General features: G+C 67.5%; 6 protein-coding genes across 8 annotated transcripts in view; 2 read left to right on the plus strand and 4 right to left on the minus strand.

The window, feature by feature from the left end:
* The window catches only part of S100A10 (S100 calcium binding protein A10), a 30,581-nt gene extending 5,556 nt beyond the window's left edge, over window positions 1-25,025 (plus strand). The window contains exons 1-3 of one of the 2 annotated variants that reach the window (XM_062016443.1): window positions 22,975-23,074; window positions 24,000-24,140; window positions 24,785-25,025. In XM_062016443.1, coding sequence (XP_061872427.1) covers window positions 24,009-24,140; window positions 24,785-24,946 — 294 coding nt within the window. In that variant the 5' untranslated portion in view covers window positions 22,975-23,074; window positions 24,000-24,008 and the 3' untranslated portion in view covers window positions 24,947-25,025. Of the gene's footprint in view, window positions 1-22,974; window positions 23,075-23,999; window positions 24,141-24,784 lie in introns of those variants that run through there. The other variant, XM_062016444.1, reaches the window with a different exon arrangement.
* Window positions 249-2,389, minus strand: LOC133628357 (lens fiber membrane intrinsic protein-like). Its single transcript, XM_062016350.1, has 5 exons — window positions 2,310-2,389; window positions 1,755-1,926; window positions 1,374-1,514; window positions 654-788; window positions 249-522 (listed from the first exon to the last, which is right to left on the minus strand). The coding sequence occupies exons 2-5, from the start codon at window positions 1,921-1,923 to the stop codon at window positions 455-457; spliced, it is 513 nt and encodes a 170-aa protein (XP_061872334.1). The 5' UTR covers window positions 1,924-1,926; window positions 2,310-2,389; the 3' UTR covers window positions 249-454.
* LOC133628314 (V-type proton ATPase catalytic subunit A-like) lies at window positions 5,327-10,142 on the minus strand. Its single transcript, XM_062016188.1, has 14 exons — window positions 10,061-10,142; window positions 9,861-9,989; window positions 9,093-9,307; window positions 8,875-9,012; window positions 8,550-8,701; window positions 8,070-8,232; window positions 7,880-7,988; window positions 6,983-7,105; window positions 6,750-6,864; window positions 6,591-6,654; window positions 6,302-6,505; window positions 5,755-5,849; window positions 5,506-5,677; window positions 5,327-5,419 (listed from the first exon to the last, which is right to left on the minus strand). Exons 1-14 carry the CDS (start codon window positions 10,140-10,142, stop codon window positions 5,327-5,329), a joined length of 1,854 nt encoding a protein of 617 aa, XP_061872172.1.
* On the minus strand, window positions 10,665-12,142 carry PFDN2 (prefoldin subunit 2). Its single transcript, XM_062016348.1, has 4 exons — window positions 12,061-12,142; window positions 11,864-11,952; window positions 11,656-11,779; window positions 10,665-10,920 (listed from the first exon to the last, which is right to left on the minus strand). Exons 1-4 carry the CDS (start codon window positions 12,124-12,126, stop codon window positions 10,747-10,749), a joined length of 453 nt encoding a protein of 150 aa, XP_061872332.1. The 5' UTR covers window positions 12,127-12,142; the 3' UTR covers window positions 10,665-10,746.
* Window positions 12,240-14,801, plus strand: NIT1 (nitrilase 1). Its single transcript, XM_062016442.1, has 6 exons — window positions 12,240-12,301; window positions 13,077-13,331; window positions 13,419-13,522; window positions 13,834-13,967; window positions 14,057-14,182; window positions 14,321-14,801. Coding segments are annotated over exons 1-6 (885 nt in total). The 5' UTR covers window positions 12,240-12,299; the 3' UTR covers window positions 14,585-14,801.
* Window positions 14,706-21,956, minus strand: DEDD (death effector domain containing). 2 transcript variants are annotated; one of them, XM_062016440.1, is made up of 6 exons: window positions 21,738-21,956; window positions 20,795-20,939; window positions 18,107-18,452; window positions 16,787-16,894; window positions 16,248-16,391; window positions 14,706-16,126 (listed from the first exon to the last, which is right to left on the minus strand). In XM_062016440.1, the coding sequence occupies exons 3-6, from the start codon at window positions 18,429-18,431 to the stop codon at window positions 15,750-15,752; spliced, it is 954 nt and encodes a 317-aa protein (XP_061872424.1). In that variant the 5' UTR covers window positions 18,432-18,452; window positions 20,795-20,939; window positions 21,738-21,956; the 3' UTR covers window positions 14,706-15,749. The 2 variants fall into 2 exon arrangements, with proteins under 2 accessions (XP_061872424.1, XP_061872423.1); XM_062016439.1 differs by having other exon boundaries at window positions 21,534-21,956.
* Window positions 25,026-25,877: the final 852 nt, after the last annotated feature.

Below are 25,877 nucleotides of genomic sequence, written 5' to 3' on the forward strand. Positions count from 1 at the left end.
GGGTCGCGACAGGGGCGGGGCTGGGGGCGCGGCCTTAAAGGAGCCACAGCAGCAGCCGTCGGGGACGGGGCGGGCTCATTTCTGGCCCCCCCCGTACGTCCGGGATCCCCCAGTGACACCCCAGAGCCCCTCGTGTCGCTCCCAGTCCGTCCCTCCCCTTCTCACCTCCCTCAGCCCTCACAAAACTTAAGGTCCCCCCAATCCCACCGGGCACCACAGAGCAGAGGAGAGGGGGGACGGGAGGGATGTTTATTGGCACTGCAAGGGGGGCGAAAGGGGTAAAACAGGGGCGGAGGCGAGGGGGGAGGAGAGAAAGGGGATCTCAGCCCTGCAGAGGCCGGGCACAACTCAGCACAGCAGCGCCCGCGGCCCCTGCAGCCCCCATTCGGCTCCTGGAGGGAGGAACGTGGGAGCGAGGGCAGGATCCGGCCCTCCCCGAGGCGCCTGCGGCCCCTCAGGCACCCGTCACTTCGGAGCTCTCCGGAGACAGATCCTTGGCAGCGGCACAGAGGTGGAAAAGCCCTGGGGAGAGAGAGGATGCTGTGGGGCACGGGGTCTTGGGGCCCTTCAGCCTGGGGCCAGGCTCAGCCCAGCCCTGCAGAGGCCGGGCACAGCTCAGTGCAGCAGTGACCAGGCCCCTCAGAGGCTGCTACCTGCCGAGCCAGTGAGGACCACAGCGACCCAGCCCAGGATGTAGGACCAGGAGAAGCTCCAGGCAGCACGGGCTGGCCCCAGGAGGCTCAGTGTGGCAGCCGTGTACACAGCCAGCCCCAGCAGCGCCAGTAGACCTGCGGGCAGAGGAACCGGCTCAGCAGCACAGGCTGGCCCAGCCTGCAGGGCCCCAGCCAGGCAGAGACCAGGCACAGCTCAACACAGCAGTGGCAGGCACAGCTCAGCCTGCAGAGACAGGCACAGCTCAGCACAGCAGAGACTGGGCACAGCTCAGCACAGCAGAGACAGGCACAGCTCAGCCTGCAGAGACTGGACACAGCTCAGCCTGCAGAGACTGGGCACAGCTCAGCACAGCAGTTACAGGCACAGCTCAGCCTGCAGTGACACGCACAGCTCAGCCTGCAGAGACTGGGCACAGCTCAGCACAGCAGTGACAGGCACAGCTCAGCTTGCAGAGACTGGACACAGCTCAGCACAGCAGTGACAGGCACAGCTCAGCCTGCAGAGACTGGGCACAGCTCAGCACAGCAGTGACAGGCACAGCTCAGCCTGCAGAGACTGGGCACAGCTCAGCACAGCAGTGACAGGCACAGCTCAGCCTGCAGAGACTGGACACAGCTCAGCACAGCAGTGACTCCCCTGGGGACAGTCCCCAAGGTCCATATGCCCCTGCCCACTCCCCCAGTCCCATCCCCACGTACCAGCCAGGAGCAGGGTGCCACCAGCCACACGGGCCCGTGCCCTCCGGGCAGCACTGGTTGCAACAGAGACCCCCAGGGCGATGCCAGCGGCAGCGGTGAGCACCGAGAGCAGCATCAGCACCCGTGTGGCCTCCCAAAAGGCTGTGGGACACACACACAGGTGTTGGGGACACTAGGAGGGACACAGGACCCTGAGCAGGTGCAGGGCTGGGACACTGTCCCCTCCCCACCCTGCCTGCAGAGACCAGACACAGCTCAGTGTAGTAGTGTCTCCCCCATATCCCCCCCCCAGAGACCAGACACAGCACAGCAGTGACTCCCCCCTCAGTTCAACCTGCAGAGACCACCCCATGTCCCCCACACCCCCACACCCCCACCTACCTGGCGTGCTGGGATGGGGGTGGCAGTGCCCCCCGAGGCAGGCGTGCCACAGCCCCAGGCTGGCAGTGCCCGTGGGCAGCCGGCGCTGCAGCCAGGCTCGGGTGGCCACGGCGGCCAGCAGCAGGGCCAGGCCACTGGCCCCACACAGCAGTCCTCCTCCTACTGGCATCTCCTGCAGGGGGGACACAGGGGACACTCATGGGGATGGATAACTGTGGGGGACACGGGGGGACCCAGGGGTGGCATCTCCAGGGGACACCTGTGAGGACACCTCCAGGGGACATGGAGGCTCCCAGGGCAGGTGGCATTCAGGAAACACACAGGGTCACCAGGGGCAGGGGGTACCAGGGGGTGGCATCTCCAGGGGACACCTGTGGGGACATCTGTGGAGGCTGCCAGTGGAGTCAGGGTGGCATTTGGAGGATATGGGGGTACCCCGGGGATGGGATCTCAGGGGACACTGTGGGGGCCCCGGGGTGACACGTCTGGGAGGGGACACTGGGGACAGACACCACCTCCCTCCCACCCCCCGAGCACCCACCCGTGGCCACTCACCCGCCTTCAGCACCGGCCAGTCGGTGCCCCATGGGCACAGTCTGCCCCTCTGTCCCTCAGCGGGGCGGGACAGGGCCCGGGGGGGTCGCAGCACACGTGGCGCTGCCATTGTCGGGGACACAATGCAGGGAAGGCTCTGGGAGCTGACACAGCAAAGGCTCCTCCCCGCCAGCGTCCCCCCGGGATGGTACCACGGGGGAAGAGGGGGGCAGGGGACAGAGCTGGGGTCCCCTCCAGCACCCCTGGGGACAGGGTGGGCTGGGGACCCACAGTCATCCTGCCAGGGACAGGATGGGGGGACAGGGACACTGGGGATATGGGGGACATGGGGTCGGGGTGACAGAGACACCAGGGACAAGGACACAGGCAGGATGAGTCCCAGGGTGGCCACAGAGGTGCTGTCCCGGGGCTGTCCCCTGGTGTCAGCATCAAGGTGACAAACACATGGGGGAGTTCATACACACACACAGAGGAGGTGACACAAGGGGGAGTGACACACACACACACACACACACACACAGAGTGCACAATCCACACAGTGCCTCACACTCACGCACGCGTGCACTCACACTCACGTGCACACGCAGCCCCGGTCAGAAGCCCCAGGACAGCAGCAGCAGGAGGTGGAGGAGGAGGAGAAAGCTGAGGCTGAAGCTGCTGCAAGGGGAGACCTCAGAGCAGGGGGAGCTGCAGGGGTCACCTGTGGAGAGGAAGGGGCAGCAGAAACCCCCTCAGGGACTGCTCATGGCCTTGAGGAACTGATGCCAGAGGGAGGGGCTCCCAACACCCCACACAGCCCAGATGCCGGGGTGAGGGGCTCCTGATGCCCCACCATCCCACCCCTGTCTCCACAGCACCCACAGTCCCAACACCAGGGCGAGGGGCTCCCACCTCCCCTCTGCAGCCCCAACACCAGGGTGAGGGGCTCCCACCACCCCTCGCAGCCCCGACGCCGGGGTGAGGGTCTCACCGCTGCCCAGGCGCAGCGTCACCTCCCCGCAGGCGCAGTCGTCCTGGCCCAGCAGCACGCAGCCGTAGGTGCCCTGGTCCTCGAGCCGCAGCCCGAGCAGCAGCAGCGCGGCCGCGGTGCCGTCGGGTGCCAGCAGCGTGGCCCGCTCGGCGTGGGTCGGGCTGCAGAGGGGGCGGCCGCGGCTCTGGCTGCAGACGGTGACACCGACACTCGCGGGGTCACCCCAGAAGCGCCAGTGCACGGCCAGGAGCCGACCCAGGGGCGCCCCGGCTACGGGGCACCCCAGGGTGACGTTGGCTCCTAGCGTGGCGTTGGCCTGAGTCCGGACGCGGTGGAGGCTCTGGCACAGCCCGCAGACCCCCGAGGTGTCCCCGTGGCCCGTGGGCAGCTCGCCTGGGCCGTGATTGGGGACCGGTGCCGGCGGGCCTGGGGACGATGGGGACTGTCACCAGTTACTGACACCCACCCATGGGATGGCCGTGGCGGGACCCCGAGGGCTGTCCCCATGCCATGGACACGGGGGACACCGCTGCGCGACCCCGGGGTCCGTGCCCGTCCCTCGCTGTGGCCATGGCGGGGACTCGCCACTGTGGGACACTCGGGGACCGTCACAGGCGCAGCTCGGGGAAGGGATCGGGACGGAGCAGGGACGGGGGACGGGCAGGGACCGGGACATCCCTCCTCCTCCCGCCCCGCCGCGTCCCGCACCCACCCGCGCCTCCCACACCCTCTGCACCCCCGCACTCTCCAGTAGCCCTGGACCCCCTGAATCCCCAGCACCCTCCCTCCGCAGCCCCCCAGAACTCTCCGCACTCTTCAGACTCCTCAGTAACCCCCAACACCCGCCAGCACCCCCAAAACTCCCTGCACTAGCGGAGCCTTTAAAGCCCCTGGCACCCCAGAGCCCCCAGAGCCTCCCAGCCCCCTCTGCAACTCCCCACACTCGCTGTAATCCCGGACCTCTTACACCCCTCCCAGCCTCCTCTGCACCTCCCTGTATTTCCCCATATCCCACATCCCCTCAGAGCCCTCCGGAGCCCCCCAACACCCCCACACTCCCTTGCACTTCCTCCAACACCCTCCTATCTCCCCAGAAACCCCCGGCGGAACCCACCGGGGAGCATCAGGGTCCCCCCCAGCCCCAGGGGCAGCAGCAGGACCCACATCTCCGGGCGGTGGCTGCGGCGGGGCGGGACGGGGCGGGGGCCGGGGGCGGGTGGGGGCGGCACCGAGGGACAGGGCCGGGGGGGAGGAACGGGACGGACTCTTACAGGACGCAGGATCCCCCCCTCCAAGGGCTGTCGGGATCTCCCCGGGGGCGCTCCCCGCGCCTCACGCGACCTGGATGCGGTGGGGCGCGGGGTGACCGCGTGGAGACCCCGACAGCTCCGGGCGGGGGGGCAAACGGGAACACTTCCCCCCTCAATAAAGGGACGGATCTACGTGGCAGGCGAGTCCTTCCCGGTAGCCGCCTTGGTGGCCCCCAAAGGCACCCGCAGCCCCATGCTGTGTCTGTGTCCCCCCTCCCGCCGTGTTGTCACCGTCCTTGTCACGGCGGCTCTGGTCGGTGGGAGGCAGGGGGGTAATTGTCATCTGCCAGGGAGTCACTGTCACCTCCATGTCCCTCCCGGGGTGTCCTCGTCACCATGTCCCACCCAGGGGTTCCCAGTCACCCCATGTCCCACCGCCAGCCGATCGTTGCCCACACGTGCACCGAATCCCCTGGGTCTCAGCATGGAGCGGCGGCTTCTCGCGGGGCAGGGGGGCAAAACCAGCACATCAGCCCCCCTGAATATTCCCAGAACCCAAAGACGCTGCCCCTCGACCTCCCCTTGCTCTCTCCCTCCCCTGCTGGAGCAGGAAAGAGACCCTCGGAGCCCCTCCCCGGCGAGGGTCCGGTGCCAGCGCCCCGAGGGGCGGGGGGAAGGAACCGGACGCTCCCACCCGCTGCGGGGAAGCCGCGCCTGGAGGCTGAGTGTCGCCTCGGGACCTTTATTGTGCGGGGGGATCCCGTACTCCCCCCTCCTCTCATTTTCCTGCCCCCGCCTCAGTCCTCCAGGTTGCGGAAAGCCGCCTGCATCTCCTCGTTGAGCTGAGCGAAGGCTGCCGTGATGTTGGCTTCACCGTCCTTCACCGGGTCCTGGGGGACACGTGGGACGCGGTGCCATCGCCTTCCTGGCCCCGCACCGCCCCAGATGGGGGTCACAGCCCATCCCCAACACCCACCTTGAACTTCATGGCACTCAGCTTGTAGAGGATGTCGCCCAGGCTCTCGCGGATGGTGGCCCAGGTGACGCGGTGCTCGCCCGGCGCTGTGGCTTCCACGGCGTGTCGTGCCAGCTCGTAGAAGGTGATCATGTTCTGCAGCATCCCCACCGTCTTGTAGAAGGGGCAAAACCTGCGGGGGGTGGGGGCAGAGGGGGGTCAGGGCTGGGGGAGCGGTGGCTGTGGGGCTGGGGGGACTGCGGGGGGTACCTGTCGTAGGAGGAGTAGCCGTTCTGCTGGAGGAAATCGTCCTTCAGGAGCTTCGCCACCTCCAGAGTCACCTTGTCAGCCTCGGCGAGCGATGCCTGCGTGGGGATGGGGCTGGGCTGTCCCTGTCCTCATCCTATCCCACATCCCATCCCATATCCCTGTCCTCATATGTCCCACACCCTATAGCCTCATCCCGTCATGTCTTACCCCATCCCATCTCCCCAACACTATTCCATCCATATCCCCCATCCTATCCTCATCTCATTCCTGATATCCCACATCCCATAACTCCATCCCCATTCTATCCTCAACCCCATCCCCCATCCCACCTTATCCCATTCTATCTCCTCCCCTACCCCTCATCCCATCTCCATCCCATATTCCATATCCCTATCCCCATTCCATCCTCATCCTCTATCCCATCTCTATCCCATATCCTCCACCTCATCCCAACCTCATCCTCATCCCATATCCTCCATCCCATCCTATCCCAGCCCCTCTCCACCCCACATCCCACACCCCCATCCTGTCCCGTGTCCCATCCCACCTTCCCGACCAGCTGGACGATCTCGGCCAGCTCCTCCTCCTCCTGCAGGATCTCCCTGGCCCGGCGGCGCAGGGCCGGGAACTCGGGGTGCAGCCTCTCGTAGTGGGGCTCCAGCGCCCGCAGGTACCGGCTGTAGCTGATCAACCAGTTCACCGACGGGAAGTGCTTGCGCTGCGCCAGCTTCTTGTCCAGCCCCCAAAACACCTGGGAGGGGCCACCCCGGGGAGGGCGGTCAGGGTGGGCTGTACCAGGATGGGGACAGAGCGGGGTCCCCGTGCGCCTCGCTCACCTGCACGATGCCCAACGTGGCCGAGGTGACGGGGTCTGAGAAATCCCCTCCCGGCGGGGACACGCTGCGGGGGGCAGCGGGTGGGGGGCTCAGTGGGGTGGCTGAGGTGGGGGTCCCCTGTTGCCACCCCACACCCCACACCCCCCACTCTCCACTCACGCTCCCACGATGCTGACGCTGCCCTCGCGGGTCGGGGAGCCGAGGCACCGCGCTCGCCCTGCTCGCTCATAGAAGGACGCCAGGCGAGCGCCCAGGTACGCCGGGTAACCGCTGTCTGCGGGGAGCCAGCGCCGCCGTCACCGGGGACGGGGCACGAAGCCCCTCACCCTGGCCCCGGGGCTGGCAGGGGGAGGGACGAGGGGCTCCCCACAGCCCAAAACCCGGGAGCTCACCCGCCGGCATCTCGGCCAGACGCCCCGAGATCTCGCGCAGCGCCTCGGCCCAGCGCGACGTGGAGTCGGCCATCATGCTGACGTGGTGGCCCATGTCGCGGAAGTACTCGGAGAGCGTGATGCCTGCGCCGGCGGCACGCGGCTCGCACGGCCTGCACGCCCCTCACACCTCCTGCACGCCCCTCACACCTCCTGCACGCCCCTCACACCTCCTGCACGCCCCCTGCATGCCCCTCACATCTCCTGCACGCCCCTCACACCTCCTGCACACCCCCTGCACACCTCTTGCACGTCTCTCACACCTCCTGCACATCCTTCACACCTCCTGCACACCCCCTGCACACCCCTCACACCTCCTGCACACCCCCTGCACACCCCTCACACCTCCTGCACACCCTTCACACCTCCTGCATGCCTCTCACACCTCCTGCACACCCCTCCCACCTCCTGCACACCCTTCACACCTCCTGCACATCCCCTGCACACCCCTCACACCCCCTGCACACCCCTCACACCTCCTACACACCCCCTGCACGCCCCTCACACCTCCTGCATGCCTCTCACACCTCCTGCACACTTTCTGCACATCCCCTCACACCCCTTGCATGCCCCTCACACCCTCTGCATACCCCCTGCACACCCCTCACACCTCTTATCCTCCTCACACTCTTCGCACCCTTCACACTCTCCTCACACCCTTCACACCTTCCTCACACCCTCCTCACACCCTTCACACCTTCCTCACACTCTCCTCCTGCTCTACTCACACCCTCCTCACTCCCCTTGCACCCTCCTGCGAGCTGACTGCCAGTCCGTGCACGTGGATGTGGCACAAGTGGTCTCACACTCACACGTGTCACCCCCCTCCCCTCCCCAGGGCAGCAGCCCCCAGCCCACCGGTGTAGATGGAGGCTTCCCGCGCCGCCACCGGCATGTTGGAGGTGTTGGCCACCAGCGTCGTGCGCTTCATGATGGTCTCAGTCCTCCCGTCCACCTCCATGGTGAGCTGCGGATGCCTGGTGAGCTGCACCCGCCCCAGGGCACCCGCCCCCCCCCCCTCACCCCGCCCCCCGGCGTCCCGACACACCTCGGGGAAGTCCCGCAGGACCTCGGACATCTCGTTGCCCCTCTCGCCGCAGCCCACGTAGACGATGATGTCGCTGTTGGAGTATTTGGACAGGGACTGGGAGATGACGGTTTTGCCGCAGCCGAAGGCGCCCGGGATGGCCGTGGTGCCGCCCTGCACGCACCTGGGGACGGGGACGTGGGGATGGCGACACGGGGACAGCCCAGAGCGACGGCAGCGGGAGACGGTGTCCCCACACCACCTCCTACATCCCATGGAGGCAGGAGGGACAAACATCCCTCCTGGGGGGTTTTTGGAGTGAGTGTGACCCTGTGTCATCCCCCCAACCCTGTCACTGCGCCGTGTTCCCCTGGCAGGGCTGCTCCCAGCCCTGTCCCTGTTCCCCAGCCCTGTCCCTATCCCTGTCCCCATCTCCAGCTCTGTCACTGCCCCCCCTCCCATCCCCATCTCCCCCCTCGTCTCCCCCGTCCCGTTCCCTACGGGAAGAGGGCGTCCAGCACTCGCTGTCCCGTCAGCAGCGGGTGATTCGCCGGCAGCTTCTCGGCCACGGGCCGGCTCTGTCGGACGGGCCACACCTGCAGCATCGACAGCCGCTCCTTGCTGCCCTGGAAGTCCAGTTCCAGCACCACGTCCTGTGGGGATTGGGGTTGGGGGGACAGGCAGTGGGGTGGGAACCCAAACACCCACCATCCTGTCACTCATCACCTTGACACTCACTCACTACCTGGCACTCACCATCCCAGCACCCAGCACCCACCCTGACACCCACCTCCCTGACCCCAAAACGACCACCACCTGCCCCTACCGACACGCTGTAGTGCCCGGGGGGTGCGATGTAGGTGACGGTGCCGCAGCTGCGTGGTGGCACCATGATCTTGTGCCGGATGAGCGAGTTCTCCACCACGGTGCCATAGACGTCCCCGCCGGTGACGTGGCTCCCGACCTGGCGGTGGGGGGCAGTGGGTGGCTGTGAGGACACAGGACTCCCCCCCGGGGGTTCCCCCACATGGGGGTCCCGCTCACCCGCAGGTCCTTGTTGGGAGTGAAGTCCCAGGAGAGATGCCGGGGCAGCGCCGGCACGTTGGTGCCCCGCGGGATGTAGATGCTGCGGGTGAGGTCGGCGATGTCCCGCAGCGGCCGCTGGATCCCGTCGAAGATGGAGCCCAGGATGCCAGGACCCAGCTCCACCGACAGCGGCTTCCCCGTGCGCAGCACCGGGTCCCCCACACGCACCCCCGCTGCCCCCGGGCTCAGGAAACGCCACGGAGACGGGACGGGGGGGCACAGCGGCAGGGGAAGGGGAGCGGGGACAGGGGGGCTGGGGGGGTACAGTGAGGGGACAGGGCAGGAGGGACAGGATGGGGCGGGGGGAACAGGGCAGAGGGGGACAGGGAGGGCAGGATGGGGGAGTGGGGGACACAGGGAGGGGATGGGGGGGAGGGACAAGGCTGGATGGGGGACTTGGGGGGCAGGACAAGGGGGTTGTGGCAGGATGATGGGGGAGAGGGATGGGGATAGTGGTTGGAAGGGCAGACGAGGGGTGCTGGAGCAGGTTGAGGGCAGAGCTTGGGCAGTTCGGGGGTGCTGGGGACACTTGGAGGGTGCTGGGACACTCTCGGGTCTGACCTGGGGCTGGGGGACAGGGAGGGGACGGGACACGATGAAAAGGACAAAATGGGATGGGGGGGGACACGGAGGGGACGGGGGAAGGTGACAGGGACAGGACAGGGGGAGCGGAGGGAGGGGGCAGGTGGGGAGGGGCCCAAGGGACAAGCAGCAGGAGGAGGATACAGGTCTCCTCGTAGACCTGGAGCGTGGCCATGTCCCCCTCCAGCCGGATGATCTCCCCGACCAGCTCGGCGTGTCCCACACGCACCAGCTCGTACATGGCAGCGCCCGCCATGCGCGTGGCCGTCACCACTGCGGGGGCATCCACTGTCACCCACCAGCTCCCCACAGCCCCCGCCCCATGCCGTGTCCCCCCGCCGTACCGGGTCCCGACACGCCGTGGACGCAGCCCAGCAGACTCTCCCTCTCAGCCTCCTCCCGCCGCGCTGCCCCGGCGCCGTCCATGGCCCCCCGTCCCCTCCCCACACACACACAGACGCCTTTTATGGGGCTTCTGTCCCCGCGGAACCGGCCGGGCCCGGTGTCGGGGGGTGGGGGCTGTGTACAGTCAACAACAGCCGCGTTCCCTCCCGGCCCCGACGCCCCGGCACCGGCACACGCTGGCACGCACCAGCCCCGTCCCTCGTGTGCCACCACAGCCCCGGGCATGTGCCCCCGCGGCCCCTGGCGCTGCCCACAGCCCCCTCACACCCACAGCCCCACGCTGGGGACCCCGCAGCAGCTCAGACGCTGCAGGGGCAGGGGGTTTCTCCTCCCCCCACTGAACCTTTTTGGTGGCCAGGGCTGGAAAACAGCAGCCAAGGGTGGTCCCGAGCTGCCACCTCCCCCCTGCGCTGTCCCCAAAGTGCCACCTCCCCCCAACACGGGTGACAGTGTCCCTGGGTCACCGTGTGAGTCTCACCGGGGGGGGTCCACCCCTGTCCCACCCCCCTCCCCCAGACCCACACTCAGCCCACAGCCAAAGGGGAAAAAAACCAAACCACGTTTATTTAACAAAACACACACACAGAGCAACACTGAGTAATGAGGGGGGTGTGAAATGGGGGGGCTACGAGACCAGGACCCCCGCAGAGCCACCCTTGGCCCCCTCAGCCCCCTCCCGGGGGGGCTGCCGGGGGTCCTCCTCCCCCACCAGACGGATGTTGTGCTTCTCCCGGAACTCGTTGAGCTCTCGGCCCTTCGCCTGCAGCTGCTGAGTCAGCGACTCGATGATTTTGCTGATCTGGGGAGGGGGGAGAACGAGAGAAATAAAAGGGGGGGTGTCAGGGGGAAGAGTGGAGAGAAGGGAGGGTCCCAGGAGGTGTCAGGAGGACCAAGGGGGGTGCTGGGAGGTGCTGGGGGATGTCAGAGGGGGTCCCAGGAGATATCAGGGGGTTCAAGTGGGGTGCTGGGGGATGTCGGGGGGGGTCCCAGGAGGTGTCAGGGGGTTCAAGTGGGGTGCTGGGAGGTGCTGGGGGATGTCGGGGGGAGTCCCAGGAGATATCAGGAGGTCCAAGTGGGGTGCTGGGGGATGTCGGGGGGGGTCCCAGGAGATATCAGGGGGTCCAAGTGGGGTGCTGGGAGGTGCTGAGGGATGTTGGGGGGAGTCCCAGGAGATATCAGGAGGTCCAAGTGGGATGCTAGGGTATGTCGGGGGGGGTCCCAGGAGGTGTCAGGGGGTCCAAGTGGTGTGCTGGGAGGTGCTGGGGGATGTCAGGGGGTCCCAGGAAATATCAGGGGATCCAACTGGGGTGCTGGGGGATGTTAAAGAGGGTCCCAGGAGATATCAGAGAGTTCAAGTGGGGTGCTGGGAGGTGCTGGGGGATGTCAGGGGGTCCCAGGAGATGTCAGGGGGGTCAAGTGGGGTGCTGGGGGATGTTAGAGAGGGTCCCAGGAGATATCAGAGGGTTCAAGTGGGGTGCTGGGAGGTGCTGGGGGATGTCAGGGGGTCCCGGGGGAGGGTCGGGCCGCCCCTCACCTGCTCCTTGTTGCCCTCCAGCGCCGGCAGCACCTCCTTGACCGTTCTCTCCACCAAGATGCCGCCGACCATCCGGTAGCACTTGCGCGTGGGATCCACCTCCCGCAGCGTCTCGATCACCAGGCTGCGGTGGGGGGTGGGCGCGGGGGGGCGTCTGAGGCTCCGCAGCGTCCCCGCGACCCCCTCCCCCGACCCTGCCCCACCTCACCTGTGCTCGTTCAGCTCCAGCTCCAGCTCGGCCGCCTTCGAGGCCAACCCGCGCTGCTCCTGCCGCAGCCGGTTGAACCGAGACACGACCTGCGGCGAAGGGGCGGGGAACCGATGGGACCCCCCCGCCCCGCCCCGCAATCCCCCCTCCCGTCGGGGCTCCCCTCCCGCCCCGTCCCGCCGCCCCCCGCCCCGGACCTGCTCGGCCGTCAGCGCTTTCCCCGCGGCCGCCGCCGCCGTTCGCCCCTTCGCGCCGTCCGCCATCTTCCGCCCCCCCGACGCCCCCCCCGCGCCATCCGGCACTTCCGGCGGGGGGGGGCGCGGCCGCCGCCATCTTTGTTGCGGGCGCGGCTCGGGGGGGCGGACCCGAGGGGGGGGGGAGGGGAGGGGACGCGGGACTTTGGCCTTGTCCCCTCCCTCGGTGCCGCCGGTGGGGCATGTACGGGACGGGGCGTGCGAGGGGGTTCCGGGGGGGGCGGCTGGAGGTGATGGGAGGGGGTGGGGGGGGGGGGGAGTGAAAGCAAGTTGGGGTATGCTGCGGCTCTGTGGGGTCTGACCCGGGGCGGTTTGGGGGTGCTGGAGGCAGCTGGAGGAGGTTGAGGGCAGAAATGGGGCAGTTTGGGGGTGCTGGGGGGTGCTGGAGGAGGTTGAGGGCAGAGCTGGGGCAGTTTGGGGGTGCTGGAGCAGTTTGAGGGCAGAGCTGGGGCAGTTTGAGGATGCTGGAGCAGGTTGAGGGCAGAGCTGGGGCAGTTTGAGGATGCTGGAGCAGGTTGAGGGCAGAGCTGGGGCAGTTTGGGGGTGCTGGAGGAGGTTGAGGGCAGAGCTGGGGCAGTTTGGGGGTGCTGGAGCAGGTTGAGGCCAGAGCAGGGGTAGTTTGGGGGTGCTGGAGCAGTTTGAGGGCAGAGCTGGGGCAGTTTGGGGGTGCTGGAGCAGGTTGAGGGCAGAGCTGGGGCAGTTTTGGTGTGCTGGGGACGCTTGGACGGCGCTGGGACACTCAGGGTCTGGCGTGGGGCGGTTCGGGGGTGCTGCGGGCCGCAGCAGGGGGCTGTCGCAGCCCTGACGCCCCCTCCCCGCCGCAGGCTGAGCGCCTTGCCCCGGGGCCCCCTGCGCCGCGTGTTCGCGGCCGCCCCGCGCAGGTCCCGCGGGCTGGCGGGGGGGGGTGACCCGACCCGGCCCCGCGGCCCCGAGCCCGACGCCCCCGCCCCGTGCCGCAGGTCGCCGCCCCGCGCCGTGGCCGCCCCGTCGGGGCTGAAGCCGCTGGTGGCCGTGGCTCAGGTCACCTCCACGCCGGACAAGGAGCTCAACTTGGCCGCCTGCTCGGGGCTGGTGCGGGAGGCGGCTCAGCGCGGCGCCTGCCTCGTCTTCCTCCCCGAGGGCTTCGACTACATCGGCTCGGAGCCGGCGCAGACGCTGAGGCTGTCCGAGGGGCTGGACGGGCAGCTGATGGGCCGGTACAAGGAGCTGGCCAGGTACGGCGCGGGGAGGGGCTGGGACGGGCGGGGGCCCGCGGCAGAGCTGGGGTGACCCCCCCAGCACCTCCCTCCCTCCCTCCCCAGGGAATGCGGCGTGTGGCTGTCCCTGGGCGGCTTCCACGAGCGGGGCCGGGACTGGGAGACCACGCAGCGCATCTACAACTGCCATGTGCTGCTGGACCCCGCAGGTGAGAGACCCCGGCCCGGGGGGGGGTGTCTGTGTGTCTCTGTGTGTCTGTGTGTGTCTGTCTGTCTGTCTCTGTGTGTCTGTGTGTCTGTGCGTCTGTGTGTGTCTGTGTCTGTGTGTCTGTGTCTGTGTGTGTGTGTTTGTCTGTGTCTCTGTGTCTCTGAGTCTTTGTGTGTGTGTCTGTGTGTGTCTGTGTGTGTCTGTGTATGTCTGTGTCTATGTGTGTCTGTGTGTCTGTGTGTCTGTGTCTCTGTGTCTGTGTGTCTGTGTGTGTGTCTGCACACGCTTCCCCTCACACCCTCCCCTCCCCAGGTCACCTCGTGGCCGCCTACAGGAAGACTCACCTGTGTGACGTGGAGCTGGAGGGACGCGTGTCCATGAGGGAGAGCAGCTTCACCAACCCCGGCACCGAGATCGTGCCGCCGGTCAGCACCCCGGCAGGGCAGGTACCCCGCGGCAGAGGGGCAGCTCTGTGGGCTCGGGGAGGGGCTTGTCTGTGGGGGTCTCCAGGCTTACAGCACCGTGTCACCCCCAGCTCGGCCTCTCCATCTGCTACGACCTGCGTTTCCCCGAGATGTCGCTGGCGCTGCGCCGCGCCGGCGCCGACATCCTCACCTACCCCTCTGCCTTCACCTTCCCCACAGGCTCTGCGCACTGGGAGGTCAGTTGCACCCCTCCCAGGGCTGGGGCCACCCCGGGGGTGCTGAGCCTTCACCCCAACACCCAGGGACCAACCTGCAGCTATACAAAAGCCCCTTTTGTGGCCGTTTGAGCCAATCCCCACCCCGTGCCGTGCCAGGTGCTGCTGCGGGCCAGGGCCATCGAGAGCCAGTGCTACGTGGTGGCAGCCGCCCAAACCGGGCAGAACCACGAGCGCCGGACGTCGTACGGGCACTCGCTGGTGGTGGATCCCTGGGGCGCGGTGGTGGCTCAGTGCCGGGAGGGCCCCGGGCTCTGCTACGCCGAGATCGACCTCGAGTACCTGCAGCGCGTGCGCCGGGAGATGCCGGTGCAAAGCCACCGCCGGCACGACCTCTACGGCACCACGGGGATGGCACCCTGACACCACCCCGCTCCCTGTGCCATAGGAGCAGGGAGGGGTCGTTTTGCACCGGTTCTCCCCCAAAACACGGCGGCTGGGGGGGTTTGAGGGGTCCCAGAGGCGCGAGGAAGGAGGCGGGCGCTGCGGTAGATGTTTATTTCAAGAAACCCAAAAGCTACACAGGGGGTTATGACCGTTAGAGTGAAGTTTAAAAAATACAGAAGTCACAGAAATTACACCAAGTTGTGCCAGAATGGTCTGTAAAGCGCAGGGAGGGTGGGTGGGGGGCTGCGTGCCCCTGGGCTGGGGAGGAGGGGGCCACACACGCAGCACAGGGCCCAGGGGATTCCCCCCCACCACGGAGGGGGGAAAAAAACCCACAAAACTAGGATGGAGCCAGAAAAACAACCCCCACGCACACACCCCCCCACCCCCAGCAGGGGCTGCAGGGGGGATGTGGCTGTTTTGGGGGGTCTCAGGGCCACCCGCTGCTGGTCACCCTCCCACCAAAGCAGGCCAGGCTGCCAGCTGCCAGCAACAGGCAGGCCCCCAGGCTCCAGCCCTCCTCCTCATCCCAGTTTGTCCCAGTTGGAGGCTGGGGAGGATGGAGCCAGGCAGCCACCCAAAGGAGGGCAGAGGGGATGGGCAAGAGATGTGGGGGCGTCCCTCGGCGCTGGTCCTCCCCCCCGGCCCCCGCAGGGGAGGGGGACGCGAAGGCACATGGTCGGGGGGACGCTGCAGGGACGGTTGGACTCCTGAGAAACCCACTGCGGGGAGGGGGGGACGTGGGGGAGAAACGGGGGGATCCCCTGGCACACGGAGCCCCCCCCCAGGACAGCGACACAGGGGCAGGAGCGGGGGTGAAGCCACCCCCAGAGTCGATGGGGCTGAGCCCTCCCCCCAGCCCTGGGCTCACACCAACGTGCCCCAGGGGCGATTTTTGCCTTTTTTTGTTTGTTTTTAATAGATATAAAATAAAAGAGAAAAAAACAACCCCTCAAAAGAAAAAGAGAGCGTGAGGGGAGGGCAGAGGGGAGGGGGAGGCTCCAGCCCACGGCTCCAGCCCGGTGTCAGGGGGGAGGGGGGGCAGGGGGAGGGAGGTTCCCATCAGCTTTTCCTTTTAGAAAACAAAAAAAAAACCAAGAGAAAACACCCCAAAAGGAGGAGCCAAGCGGGGGCGGGGCCGTCAGGGAGCCGTCTGCAGCATCAAGTTCCTCAGGAGTTTCTGTCGCCCGACCTCGTAATCCTCCTCGTCCACATTGACCAGCAGTTTGATGGCTTCGTGGCCCACGGCTTGCTTGAGCGAGTCCGTGATGAAGACGCCCTTGAGGGCTTCCAGCAAGGAGCCGTTGATGTAGTCACGCCAGAACGCGTCGAGGTAGGTGAGCTCTGAGAACTTTATGTCACAGATGATGGAGCCGAGGTCCCGGGACTTGAGGATGGTGTTGGCCTGGTTGAAGCGCTCGAACTGCCGCTCCAGGGGGTCCTGCTTGTTGGAGAAGACGTTGCCCTGCAGCGCCGTCTCGTGCTGGCAGTACTCGGCTCGCACGCGCAGCCGGATGTCTGCAGGGGGCAAAGGAGGGTGGTGAGGGTCTTGGTGTGGTGATGGGAACCCCCAAACCCCACTCTCCTTCCCTCACCATGACCCCCTTTCCCACCCAAATCCCCCTGACTGGGCTCTTACCACACGTTTGCTTCTCCTTGGGGTCCGGCGTCGCCGACTTCCTCCGCTTGCGCTGGCTGCCCAGGAGGGTCCTGCCGCGGCCCGGCCTCTTGCTGCAGATCTGGGGTCCCGAGGAGCAGCAGACCACGGGGTGGTGGGGAGGCACTGGGTGGGGGGATGATGAGGGTCAGGGGACCCTGAGCCCCCTGCTCCCTGGTCCAGCTCCTCCACTGAAGCCCCCGGGGCCACACGCCGGGACTGCACCACCAGCACCCCCCTGGTGTCCCCCCACCACAGCATGCTCACACCAGGGGTGTCTGGCACCCCAGGAGCCCCCCAAGAGGGGAACCCCAAAGACCAAAGGGCCCCCCCACAGCCCTGCAGTTGTGGGACCTGTCAGACGTGACCCCTGGACCACAGGGCTCCTGTCAGAACCGTCGCTGGAGGTCAGAGGTAGCTCCTGGAGCTCCCAGGGCAGCAGATGGGGTGGAATTGGGATGGTCCCAGTGAGTCCCCAAAGCCCCACGGGGCACAGCCTGAGCTCTGGTGGTGGCACCCACCTGATTTATGGGGGTGGCCCAGCCCGTGCTCTGCCTCGCCGTGAGCTCGGGGCGTCACGTAGCGAATGGACGTCTCCTCCAGGTACTTGTCCACCAGGTCTGGACACACTGCAGAGAGAGGACACGAGGTCAGGGGGTGGATGGAGGGGACAGGGGTCAGAGGGGGACACAGGTCCACCAGGAACCTCCTGCAGCTCGTGTCAGCTGAGCAAAGGTCTGTGGGGCAGATGCTGCTCCTCCTCCTCCCCTCAGCAGCAGCTCCAGCCCCTGGATGGCACCAGCAGCTGAGGATAATCAATCAAGAGACAAGCCCCCAGTGGGGGGAAGCCCATGCCAGCGACCCAGGGCTCTGGGGACAGCTGAGCTCAGACCATGGGGAGAAAGGATTGAGTTTGGAGGGCTGGGGTGTTTCCTGGGGGTTGTTCTGGGTGAGCTCAGAGCCCGTCCCAAGGCCACGGCCGCTGCCTCCCCTGCCACGCTCCGCCTGCGCCCGGCCCCGGCTGCCCTGGCCCGACCCAGGACGGGCTCTGGCTGCCTCGGGACGGGCTCTGGCTCCTTGTCAGGGCTGTGGGTGAAGGGCAGGGCTGAGGAGCAGAGCAGAGCCCTCCCCTCGGCTGCTGAGGGGCCTGGAAGGACACAGGGCCCAGAGATTTGAGTCTGGAGCAGACTTCCTTGAGCCAACCAATGGCTGCCATGGGGGAAAGTCCCTGACACAGCCTTTGGGACGCAGGTTTGGGCCATTTAATAGAACTGTTTCCACCCAAACTGCCAAGAAAGCCCAATTAAACCAGACTGAAAGCAAAAAGGCAGATTAGAGGCATCAAATTGAGCAGCTGCCTCACACCTCCCCTGCAACCAGTGCCCTCTCCTCACCAGGGGAGGTTCAGATTGGAGCTGGGGAGGAGCTTTTCCCCTGAGAGGGGTGTCAGTCCCTGTGCCAGGCTGCCCAGGGATCTGGGGGAGTGCCCAGCCCTGGAGGGCTCCCAAAGCTGTGGGACTGAGGGCTGTGGGTCAGCGCTGGGCAGGCTGAGGCCAGGGCTGGAACTCCAAGAGTTTTAAGGGCTGTTCCACCCAAAACGACTCTAAAATGAGCCTTTTCCAAAGCTCAGCAGGGAGGAGCAGTGGGACAGAGGGGCAGGAACCCACAGCCAGAGCTGTGGAGGGAAGACCTCACTGCCCACCAGCAACAAACCCCCCACACAGCTGCCTGTGGGCAGCTGCTGACCCACCCTGGCACATCCCCCTCACCCCTCCTTTTACCCCGCACCCCCTGGGGAGGGGCTGTTTTGGGGGGGAGAGTTTCCCTCTGCCCTCTCTCACCGGCCCGTCGGCGCTTGAGGGTGACGTAGGGCAGCAGGTCGTGGCGCGTGATGATGCGCAGGAGCTGCAGCACCTGCCTGAAGTTGGTCTCGTCGCAGCGGCCCTGCCGCTCCAGCGCCAGCAGGAAATCCCTGCCGCTGCGGATCATGCCGCGCTCGTAGTCGTCGATGACGTCCACGAAGAGGAAGGACAGGACGCGCACGTCGCGGTGCGTCAGCTGCGTGCCCACGATGTCGAACATGCGGTGCAGGCTGTACAGCCCGTGCTCGCGCTCGCCGCGCTCCTCCGGCCACGCCTGAGCCCGACGACGCTTCGGCGCTGCCATCTCCGGGCCTTGGCCCTGGCCCTGCCGGCCAGAGGGACCAAAGGCTTCAATGCCCAGAGTCCTGTGTGTCCCACACTGAGACCCCCCCACCCCCGCCGAGAGCCCTGATACTGCGGCTGAGGAGTGAGTCGGGGGGAGGTCTGACCTGCAAGCCCGAAACTACGGCCCCAGAGAGGCCGAGGGGAAACTCAGCACCCCCAGAGACCAAGGGGCAGCTCAGCACCCCCAGAGAGGCTGAGGGGCAACTCAACACCCTCAGAGAGAGGCTGAGGGGCAACTCAATGGCCCCAGAGAGAGGCTGAGGGGCAGCTCAACAACCTCAGAGAGGCCGAGGGGCAACTCAGCACCCCGAGAGAGGCCAAGGGGCAGCTCAACAACCTCAGAGAGAGGCTGAGGGAAAACTCAATGGCCCCAGAGAAAGGCCAAGAGGCAACTCAGCACCCCCAGAGAGGCCAAGGGGCAACTCAGCACCCCCAGAGACCAAGGGGCAATTCAGTGACCCCAGAGAGAGGCTGAGGGGCAACTCAACAACCTCAGAGAGGCCGAGGAGCAGCTCAACACCCCCAGAGAGAAGCTGAGGAGCAGCTCAGCACCCCCAGAAACCATGGGGCAATTCAATGGCCCCAGAGAGGCCGTGGGGCAACTCAACACCCCCAGAGAGAGGCTGAGGGGCAACTCAATGGCCCCAGAGAGAAGCTGAGGGGCAGCTCAGCACCCCCAGAAACCAAGGGGCAATTCAATGGCCTCAGAGAGGCCATGGGGCAACTCAACAGCCCGAGAGAGGCCGAGGGGCAGCTCAGCGGCCCCAGAGAGAAGCCAAGGGGCAACTGGACTCAGCAGCCTTGAAAACGCCACAGGGGCAACTCAGCAGCCCCCTGACAAAGCCAAGGGGTCAACCCAACCCATCAGCCCCAGAAAACCCAAGGGGGCAACCTGGCAGCCCCCAGGGCAAAGCCACGGGGGGCAGCTGGACTCAGCAGCCTCAGGGACGCCGAGGGCACGGCCCGACGCCTCCCCCTTGGCCCAGGGCACGGCAGCAGCCGCCGGCACCGCGCCGGAGCACCGGGGAGGCGGCGCAGGGCCCCGGCAGGTCCCGGCCTGCTCGGCTTCAAAGCCCCGTCAGACTGGCTGCGGCGCCCGGCCCGGGGCTCGGCAGCTTCCCCGGGGACGCTCGTGTGGGCACCGGCTCCACCGCGGCGCCGGGCGGCTGCCAGGAGGAACCGGGCTCGACACAAACGAGGCGGGGAGCTGCTGGAAACACAGCCTGGGCATGTGGCCCTTGGGGTGCCAGCGCTGCCCAGGGGGTGGGGGACACTCCCCTGCCCTGTGCCGTGGCTGAGCTGGTTGAGGAGGGGTCTGTACGCCCTGTGGTGCAGCTCTGGGGGTGGCCAGGAAGCCCCTGGCCCAGGCACAGCCTCAGGGGGCTGCAGTGGGGGGTACCCAGGGCTGACAGAGCTCTGTGGCTCCCCAAAACCCAGGGCTCTCCCCAACCAGCACCAGGCCACAGCTCCCTCTCCCCTCCCGGCACTGCCACGGAGCAGCTGCCCCCAGGGGTGGTGCCCAACATGGGGGCAGCAGCACAAGCACAGGCCCTGAGTCAGGACCTGGCCCTGGCACAGCCACAATTCACCCCCAAGGGCACCAAATCCCTCCTTGGGGAGGGGACCCCAACACACAGAGAGCACAGCAGGACCCTGAGCCCTCTGCCAAGGGCCAAACTCGCTGGGTGCCACCAGCACGGCCACCTCTGGAGCCTTCAGCCACGCTGGGGCCTCAGAGTCCCCCAGCACCCCCGGCTGGAGGCTGTTTTGGGCTGGGATCTGGGGGTTTTGGTGCACAGGCTGAGTCAGGGGCAGAGCTTTTGTCTTTTTAAGCCAAGAAAGTGATTTTCCCTTCACTCCAGGCCCTGTCCAAGCCCTGCCAGCCCAACCAAACCCTCAGACCCACTGCTGACAGCGAGGGGCAAGCACAGCCCCCCTCCCAGCACCCACCCTCAGCAGAAACAACCCCCTTCCCAGCTGAACCACAGCAGCAGCATCTGAGCCGCCACACACCAAGTAGGGAAGAGTCAAACCCCAGGTAAAGCCCCCTGAGCTGCTCTGGCCACCACAGAAGAGCCACAGGAGCACCACCAAGCCCCCCCAGACCCCTGGGGTTCCCAGCATCTCACTGGGAAGGCACCACCATCACCCCTCTCACCCTTCCCATGGGCAAGGGGCTGCTCACCTGGCGTTACCACGCTGCTGGGGGGCACAATCCCCCACCCACAGCCCCACACCACAGCCCCTCACGGGAGGAGAGGGGGAAACAGCAAGCCCTGAGGGTGCCAGTAGGGCAGAGCCCCCCTCCCCAGGGACACCCACCTCTGCACGGGGCTCCTGGGGGCCGCCCCCCGTCCGCAGCGCTGCCACCAGCCCGGGCTGATGCTTCTCCTCCGTCGCTCCTCCAGGCACAAGCTCCCGGCGACCTCGCAGGGGGGGGCACGAGCTTCCAGCCCAACTGTTTCTGCTGCTCCACGTGCCAGAAGCCACAGGGTTATTTTTTTTGCTTCCCCCCCAAAAAAACCTTCTTTTTGGGGTTCTGGTCTGGGGGTTTCTTTAACCCTACTTAATAATTTATGGATGTGGGAAGGAGGAAAAGGAAAGTCTGTGACTCGCCCTGTGCTGTCTAGCTCAGTTCAGTCTGTAAGGGCACCATTCCTGAAGGACTGACTCCCTGCTCCCTCCTTCCCAGCAGGAGCCGAGGCCCTGGTAGCTGGATGAGCCTCGCTCAGCCTCCTCCCGCCAGCAGCTCCTGCAGAAACCGGGCCGGGAAGGGCCGAACCTCAGCACACCGACCGCGAGCAGCTCATCCAGGGGAGCTGTTCGCTTCGCATTCAGCCCATCCCTTCCCCTCGGCCTCGACACGCAATCGCCTCCTTCCCTCCTCCCCACCAGCGCCTCAGCGCCGGCTTCTCCCCGCGAGCAGAGCCCGACGCGGCCCCTCCGGCCGCCACAAGCCCCAGTTGCCGCAGAAGCTCAAGGCTCGTCCCGAAGCCCCCGGGACGGGGCTGTGCCGCGCCGCCCGGGCCTGGCCCCGCCTGCGCCCGACGCTCGCGGTTACCGGCACATGCCGCAGCGGCCGGGCCTCCCCCGCGGCGCTCGGCTCCTCGCTGCGGCCCCGGGGACGGCCCGAGCCGGGGAAGGGGGGAGCCGTGCGGGCTGCCGAGACAGCGGCTGGACACTGCGGCCTGTCCCGTGCCGCCGCCGGGCCGCGCTGGGGGGCGCTGGGAGGGGGGAGGAAGGCGGCCCGGGCCCGGCCCCTCACCCGCAGCGGCCGCCGACGCCTCCCTTAGGCCGCCCCCGCCATGCCCCGCCGGCTCGGCCCCGCCTGCGCTGTGCGGGCCCCGCTGCGGGGCTGCCCGGGCTGAGACGGCCGCGGCGTCCCGGTCAGGGGCCCGGCGCGGCCATGGCGGCGCGGCGCGGCTCGGCTCGGCTCGGGCTGGGCTCGGCTCCGTCCGCTCCGCTCCGCTCCCGGGCGGCCGCCGCGGCTCCGGCGCGACGCAACATCCGGGGCCGCGGCCGAGGCCACGCCCACATCCGGGCCACGCTCACCTCCGCCGCGCCTTCACTCCCATTGGCAAAGCCGCGACGCCCGGCGCCCTGTTGGATAAGGGCAAGAGGGCGGGCACATCCGGGTCAGAGGCTGCCGGCTTCAGCGCCCTTTGAGAACGTTGGCGGGCGGTCGCCATGTTGGCTGAGGGCAAGCTGGCAAGGCGCCATGTCGGGAGAGGGCAGGCGGCGGCCGCCCCGCGCGGCTTCGCGCCCGTTGCGGGTCATGAGGGAGCGCCGCCATATTGACTGAGGGCAGGCGGGCAGGGGGCGCCAGCGCTCCAGGGGTTGGGGGGTCTCTCGGGGTTTGGGGGGCTGAGGGGGGAGTCCTTAAGATGAGAGGGGGATGAGGATCATGGGGGACACGGTGAGGAAAGGGAGCGTGTTGGAGGGGGGGTTCTGGGGGGAGCGAGGGTCCCGAGGACAAAGTGTGGGGGTCCCGGGGACAAAGTGTGGGGGTCCCGGGGACAGGGAGGGCGCGTGGCGGGGGTCCCAGGCCCCGGGGGCAGGGCTCGCCCTTCGCCCCGTCCCTGGCTGCTGGTGCCAGGCGGCCGAGGCCGCACCCACCGCGGGTACCGCCCTGCCAGTCCCCCCCAACCTTTGCCCCCTGTTGTGGGGGGTGAGGGGAAACTGAGGCAGGATCGGTCCCGCACCGGGCGGGGGGGGTGGGGGGCTGCCGGGGGTCTCCCCGCGGTGCTGCGGGGGCGGCGGGACCCGGGCGCTGAGCCACGCGCCGGGCGCTGCCGCGGGGTCCCACGCCCCGGTACCCAATTAGTCCCTAATTATCCCGCACGCGCCGGGCCGGCTGCCCCCGGGGGGGCGGGTGAGGACGGAGCCGCAGCGGGGGGGGGGGCAGCGGGCGGGCGGGGAGCGGCTGAGTCAGCGCGGCCCCCCTGGCCCATCCCGTCCCCGTCCCCCCCGTCCAGAGCCACCCCCCGGGCCCGACCCGCCCCCCCGGGCCCCCCCCCGGCCCGCCCCCGCCGTGCCTATCCCGGGCGGCGCCGCTCCCCGCCACTGCCCGCTCCGCTCCTGTCCGCGCAGCTCCGCACGCCCGTGAGTACCGCACCCCACCCCCCTTACAGGAGACCTCGGGGGGGGTCTCCATCTTGCACCCCTCTTTTAGACCCCCCCCTCCCTCCGCAGGCATCCCCCCCAATCCTCACCCTCCCCTTAGGGCGGGACCCCAAACCCGCCCCTGCGACCTCCGGGGGATTCCCCCCCTGCACCCGCTGTGGGGGGACCCGATCCCGCACCCCCTTTTGGAGGGGGACCCCGGGGTGCCCTGCCCCGCTCCCGCCTCCCTGCAGTGTTTTGGGGCTGCCCGCGGGGGTTTGGAGCTGCCCCCACGCCTGGGGTGGTGGTGGGGGGAGGAACCGCATCCCATGTGCGGGGGGTGCGAATCGGGTCTGGGGGAGCGGGGCGCGGCTGGACGGGTGGTCCCGGGGGTGTCCCGGGGCGCGGGGAGGGGGCCCAGCCCATGGTTTTGGAGGCGCAGCCGCGGGCGAGGCCGGTTCCTGTTTCGGTGCCCGGGGAGGGGGGGTGGGTTCCTCCCCACCCGTTATTCCTCCGGCGTTGGGGGGGGGGGGGCGGGAAACGGGCGTCCCATCCTAAAATGATTGGGGGGGGGGGTCACCCCTCTGAGAGGTGGGGGGAGGGTCTCTGGGGCTGCCCCTTCCCCCCCCGTGACCCCTCGGGTGCGGGGAAACTGAGGCAGGGCGTACCCCTGCCCGGGGCTTTGCGCAATGCCCCCCGCCCCGCGATGACTCAGGGGGTTCCCCAGGGTGCGGGGGGGGTGCGGGGACACACACACACACACACGGACACACCCGCAGGACGTGTCCCCCCCCCCCCGCTCCCCCCGCAGCCGGAGCTGAGTCATTCCCGGCCGCTGGAAAACCGCTCGATGGTGTGATGAGGCGCTAGGGGAGGGAGGGGGGAGTGTGGGGAGTGTGGCTGAGCTCTGCCCCCCACCCTGCAGCCCCCCACCATGCCATCCCAGCTGGAACACGCCATGGAGACCCTCATGTTCACCTTCCACAAGTATGCGGGGGACAAGAACCACCTGAGCAAGGAGGATCTGCGGGTCCTGATGGAGAAAGAGTTCCCCGGCTTCCTGGAGGTGGGGGGCAGGGATTGGGCCCCGAGGGGGAGCTGAGGGGCGCCCCATAGATCCTGTAGCACACTGGGAGGGCAGCTGCAGCACTCAGGATCAGATGCTGTAGCACCCTCTGAGGGGCATCCTGTAGCCCCCCAGGATCAGCCCTTGTACCCCATGGGGTAGGGGGAATGATGTATCCCCCAGAATCAGCCCCTGTAGCCCCCCAGGATCAGCCCTTGTACCCCATGGGGTAGGGGGAATGATGTATCCCCCAGAATCAGCCCTTGTAGCCCCCCAGGGTCAGCCCTTGTACCCCCATGGGGTAGGGGGAATGATGTGTCCCCCAGGATCAGCCCCTGTAGACCCCCAGGATCAGCCCTTGTACCCCATGGGGTGGGGGGAGTGATGTATCCCTCAGGATCAGCCCTTGTAGCCCCCCAGGATCAGCCCCTGTAGCCCTCTGGAGTGGGGGGAACACTATCCAACAGGATCAGCCCCTGTAGCCCCCAAGGATCAAACCCCATAAACACTCTGCCAGGCCAGGACGTCCCCAAATCCCATCCCAAGGCCTCACCCAGCTGTGGGGAGGATGCCCCATGGGTGGGCACTGCTGGGGTGTGTGGGGACCTGACCCCCTCCTCCCTTTGCACCCCCCCTCCCCCCAGAACCAACGGGACCCCATGGCCCTGGACAAGATCATGCGGGACCTGGACCAGTGCCGGGACGGCAAGGTGGGCTTCCAGGGCTTCTTCTCGCTGCTGGCCGGGCTCACCATCGCCTGCAACGACTATTTCGTGCTCCACATGAAGCAGAAGGGCCGCAAGTGAGCTCCCCACGCCGAGGCTCTGCCCTCACACCCCTGGGTGCTGCCCACCCCCTACAATAAAGGTGTTTTGTACTACTCTGGAGCTGCCTCGTTTCCTGGGATCCCTCCCAAGGGGCTGGGAGGATGGGGGGGGGGGGTTTGTAGGGGATCTACAGCAACTACAGAGGGGTGGATGTGGATGTGGATGAATCAAAAGGGGTCGTGTGGGGTCTATGGGGGCAGCTCAGGGGTATAGAGGGAGCTATAGGGCCTATAGGAGCATATAGGTGACGTGTGAGGGGTTTGCACGGGGCTGTGCCACCAGCTGAAGGAGCCATACGGGGCGGTTTGGTACTGTGCAAGGCCTGCAGAGGGCTGTATGGGCACGGAGAGACGGCTGCAAGGGCTGTGTGGGCACGGAGAGACGGCTGCAGCGCCTGCAGAGGGCTGTATGTGCACGGAGAGACGGCTGCAAGGGCTGCAGAGGGCTGTATGGGCACGGAGACGGCTGCAAGGGCTGCAGAGGGCTGTATGGGCACGGAGAGACGGCTGCAGGGGCTGTATGGGCACGGAGAGACGGCTGCAAGGGCTGCAGAGGGCTGTATGGGCACGGAGAGACGGCTGCAGGGGCTGTATGGGCACGGAGAGACGGCTGCAAGGGCTGCAGAGGGCTGTATGGGCACGGAGAGACGGCTGCAGGGGCTGTATGGGCACGGAGAGACGGCTGCAAGGGCTGCAGAGGGCTGTATGGGCACGGTTAAGGTGTCACAGAGCTGCGTGTGGGTGTGTAAGGGTGTGCAGGGGCTGTATGGGGCTGCCCAGGGGTGTGTAGGGCCCACAGGAGTTGTGTGGGGTGGTGTAGGGGTCTGTAGGGGGTCCATAGGGGTGTATATAGGGATGTACAGGAGTCTGTGTGGGGTCCGTAGGGGCTGTATGGGGGCGTACAGGGGCTA

Source organism: Colius striatus, chromosome 29 (genome assembly GCF_028858725.1).
Source record: "Colius striatus isolate bColStr4 chromosome 29, bColStr4.1.hap1, whole genome shotgun sequence".
In the NCBI taxonomy this organism is placed as follows: domain Eukaryota; kingdom Metazoa; phylum Chordata; class Aves; order Coliiformes; family Coliidae; genus Colius; species Colius striatus.

Excerpts from the sequence above, each read along its gene's own strand:
- NIT1 (XM_062016442.1), top strand. Across the intron at positions 13,968-14,056 it reads TCAGCACCCCGGCAGGGCAG|CTCGGCCTCTCCATCTGCTA; the intron begins GTACCCCGCGGC and ends TGTCACCCCCAG. Across the intron at positions 14,183-14,320 it reads CAGGCTCTGCGCACTGGGAG|GTGCTGCTGCGGGCCAGGGC; the intron begins GTCAGTTGCACC and ends GTGCCGTGCCAG.
- LOC133628357 (XM_062016350.1), bottom strand. The coding sequence starts at position 1,923 with ATGCCAGTAGGAGGAGGACTGCTGTGTGGGGCCAGTGGCCTGGCCCTG. Across the intron at positions 1,515-1,754 it reads CCCCCATCCCAGCACGCCAG|CCTTTTGGGAGGCCACACGG; the intron begins GTAGGTGGGGGT and ends TGTGTCCCACAG. Across the intron at positions 789-1,373 it reads TGGCACCCTGCTCCTGGCTG|GTCTACTGGCGCTGCTGGGG; the intron begins GTACGTGGGGAT and ends CTCTGCCCGCAG.
- DEDD (XM_062016439.1), bottom strand. Across the intron at positions 18,453-20,794 it reads CCCAGGAGCCCCGTGCAGAG|GGCCAGGGCCAAGGCCCGGA; the intron begins GTGGGTGTCCCT and ends TCTGGCCGGCAG. Across the intron at positions 16,392-16,786 it reads GGGCCACCCCCATAAATCAG|TGCCTCCCCACCACCCCGTG; the intron begins GTGGGTGCCACC and ends CCCCCCACCCAG.
- PFDN2 (XM_062016348.1), bottom strand. The coding sequence starts at position 12,126 with ATGGCGGACGGCGCGAAGGGGCGAACGGCGGCGGCGGCCGCGGGGAAA. Across the intron at positions 11,953-12,060 it reads AAGCGCTGACGGCCGAGCAG|GTCGTGTCTCGGTTCAACCG; the intron begins GTCCGGGGCGGG and ends CCTTCGCCGCAG. Across the intron at positions 11,780-11,863 it reads CTGGAGCTGAACGAGCACAG|CCTGGTGATCGAGACGCTGC; the intron begins GTGAGGTGGGGC and ends CCCCCACCGCAG.
- LOC133628314 (XM_062016188.1), bottom strand. The coding sequence starts at position 10,142 with ATGGACGGCGCCGGGGCAGCGCGGCGGGAGGAGGCTGAGAGGGAGAGT. Across the intron at positions 8,233-8,549 it reads GTGCTGGACGCCCTCTTCCC|GTGCGTGCAGGGCGGCACCA; the intron begins GTAGGGAACGGG and ends CCCCGTCCCCAG. Across the intron at positions 5,420-5,505 it reads TGAGTGCCATGAAGTTCAAG|GACCCGGTGAAGGACGGTGA; the intron begins GTGGGTGTTGGG and ends CGTGTCCCCCAG.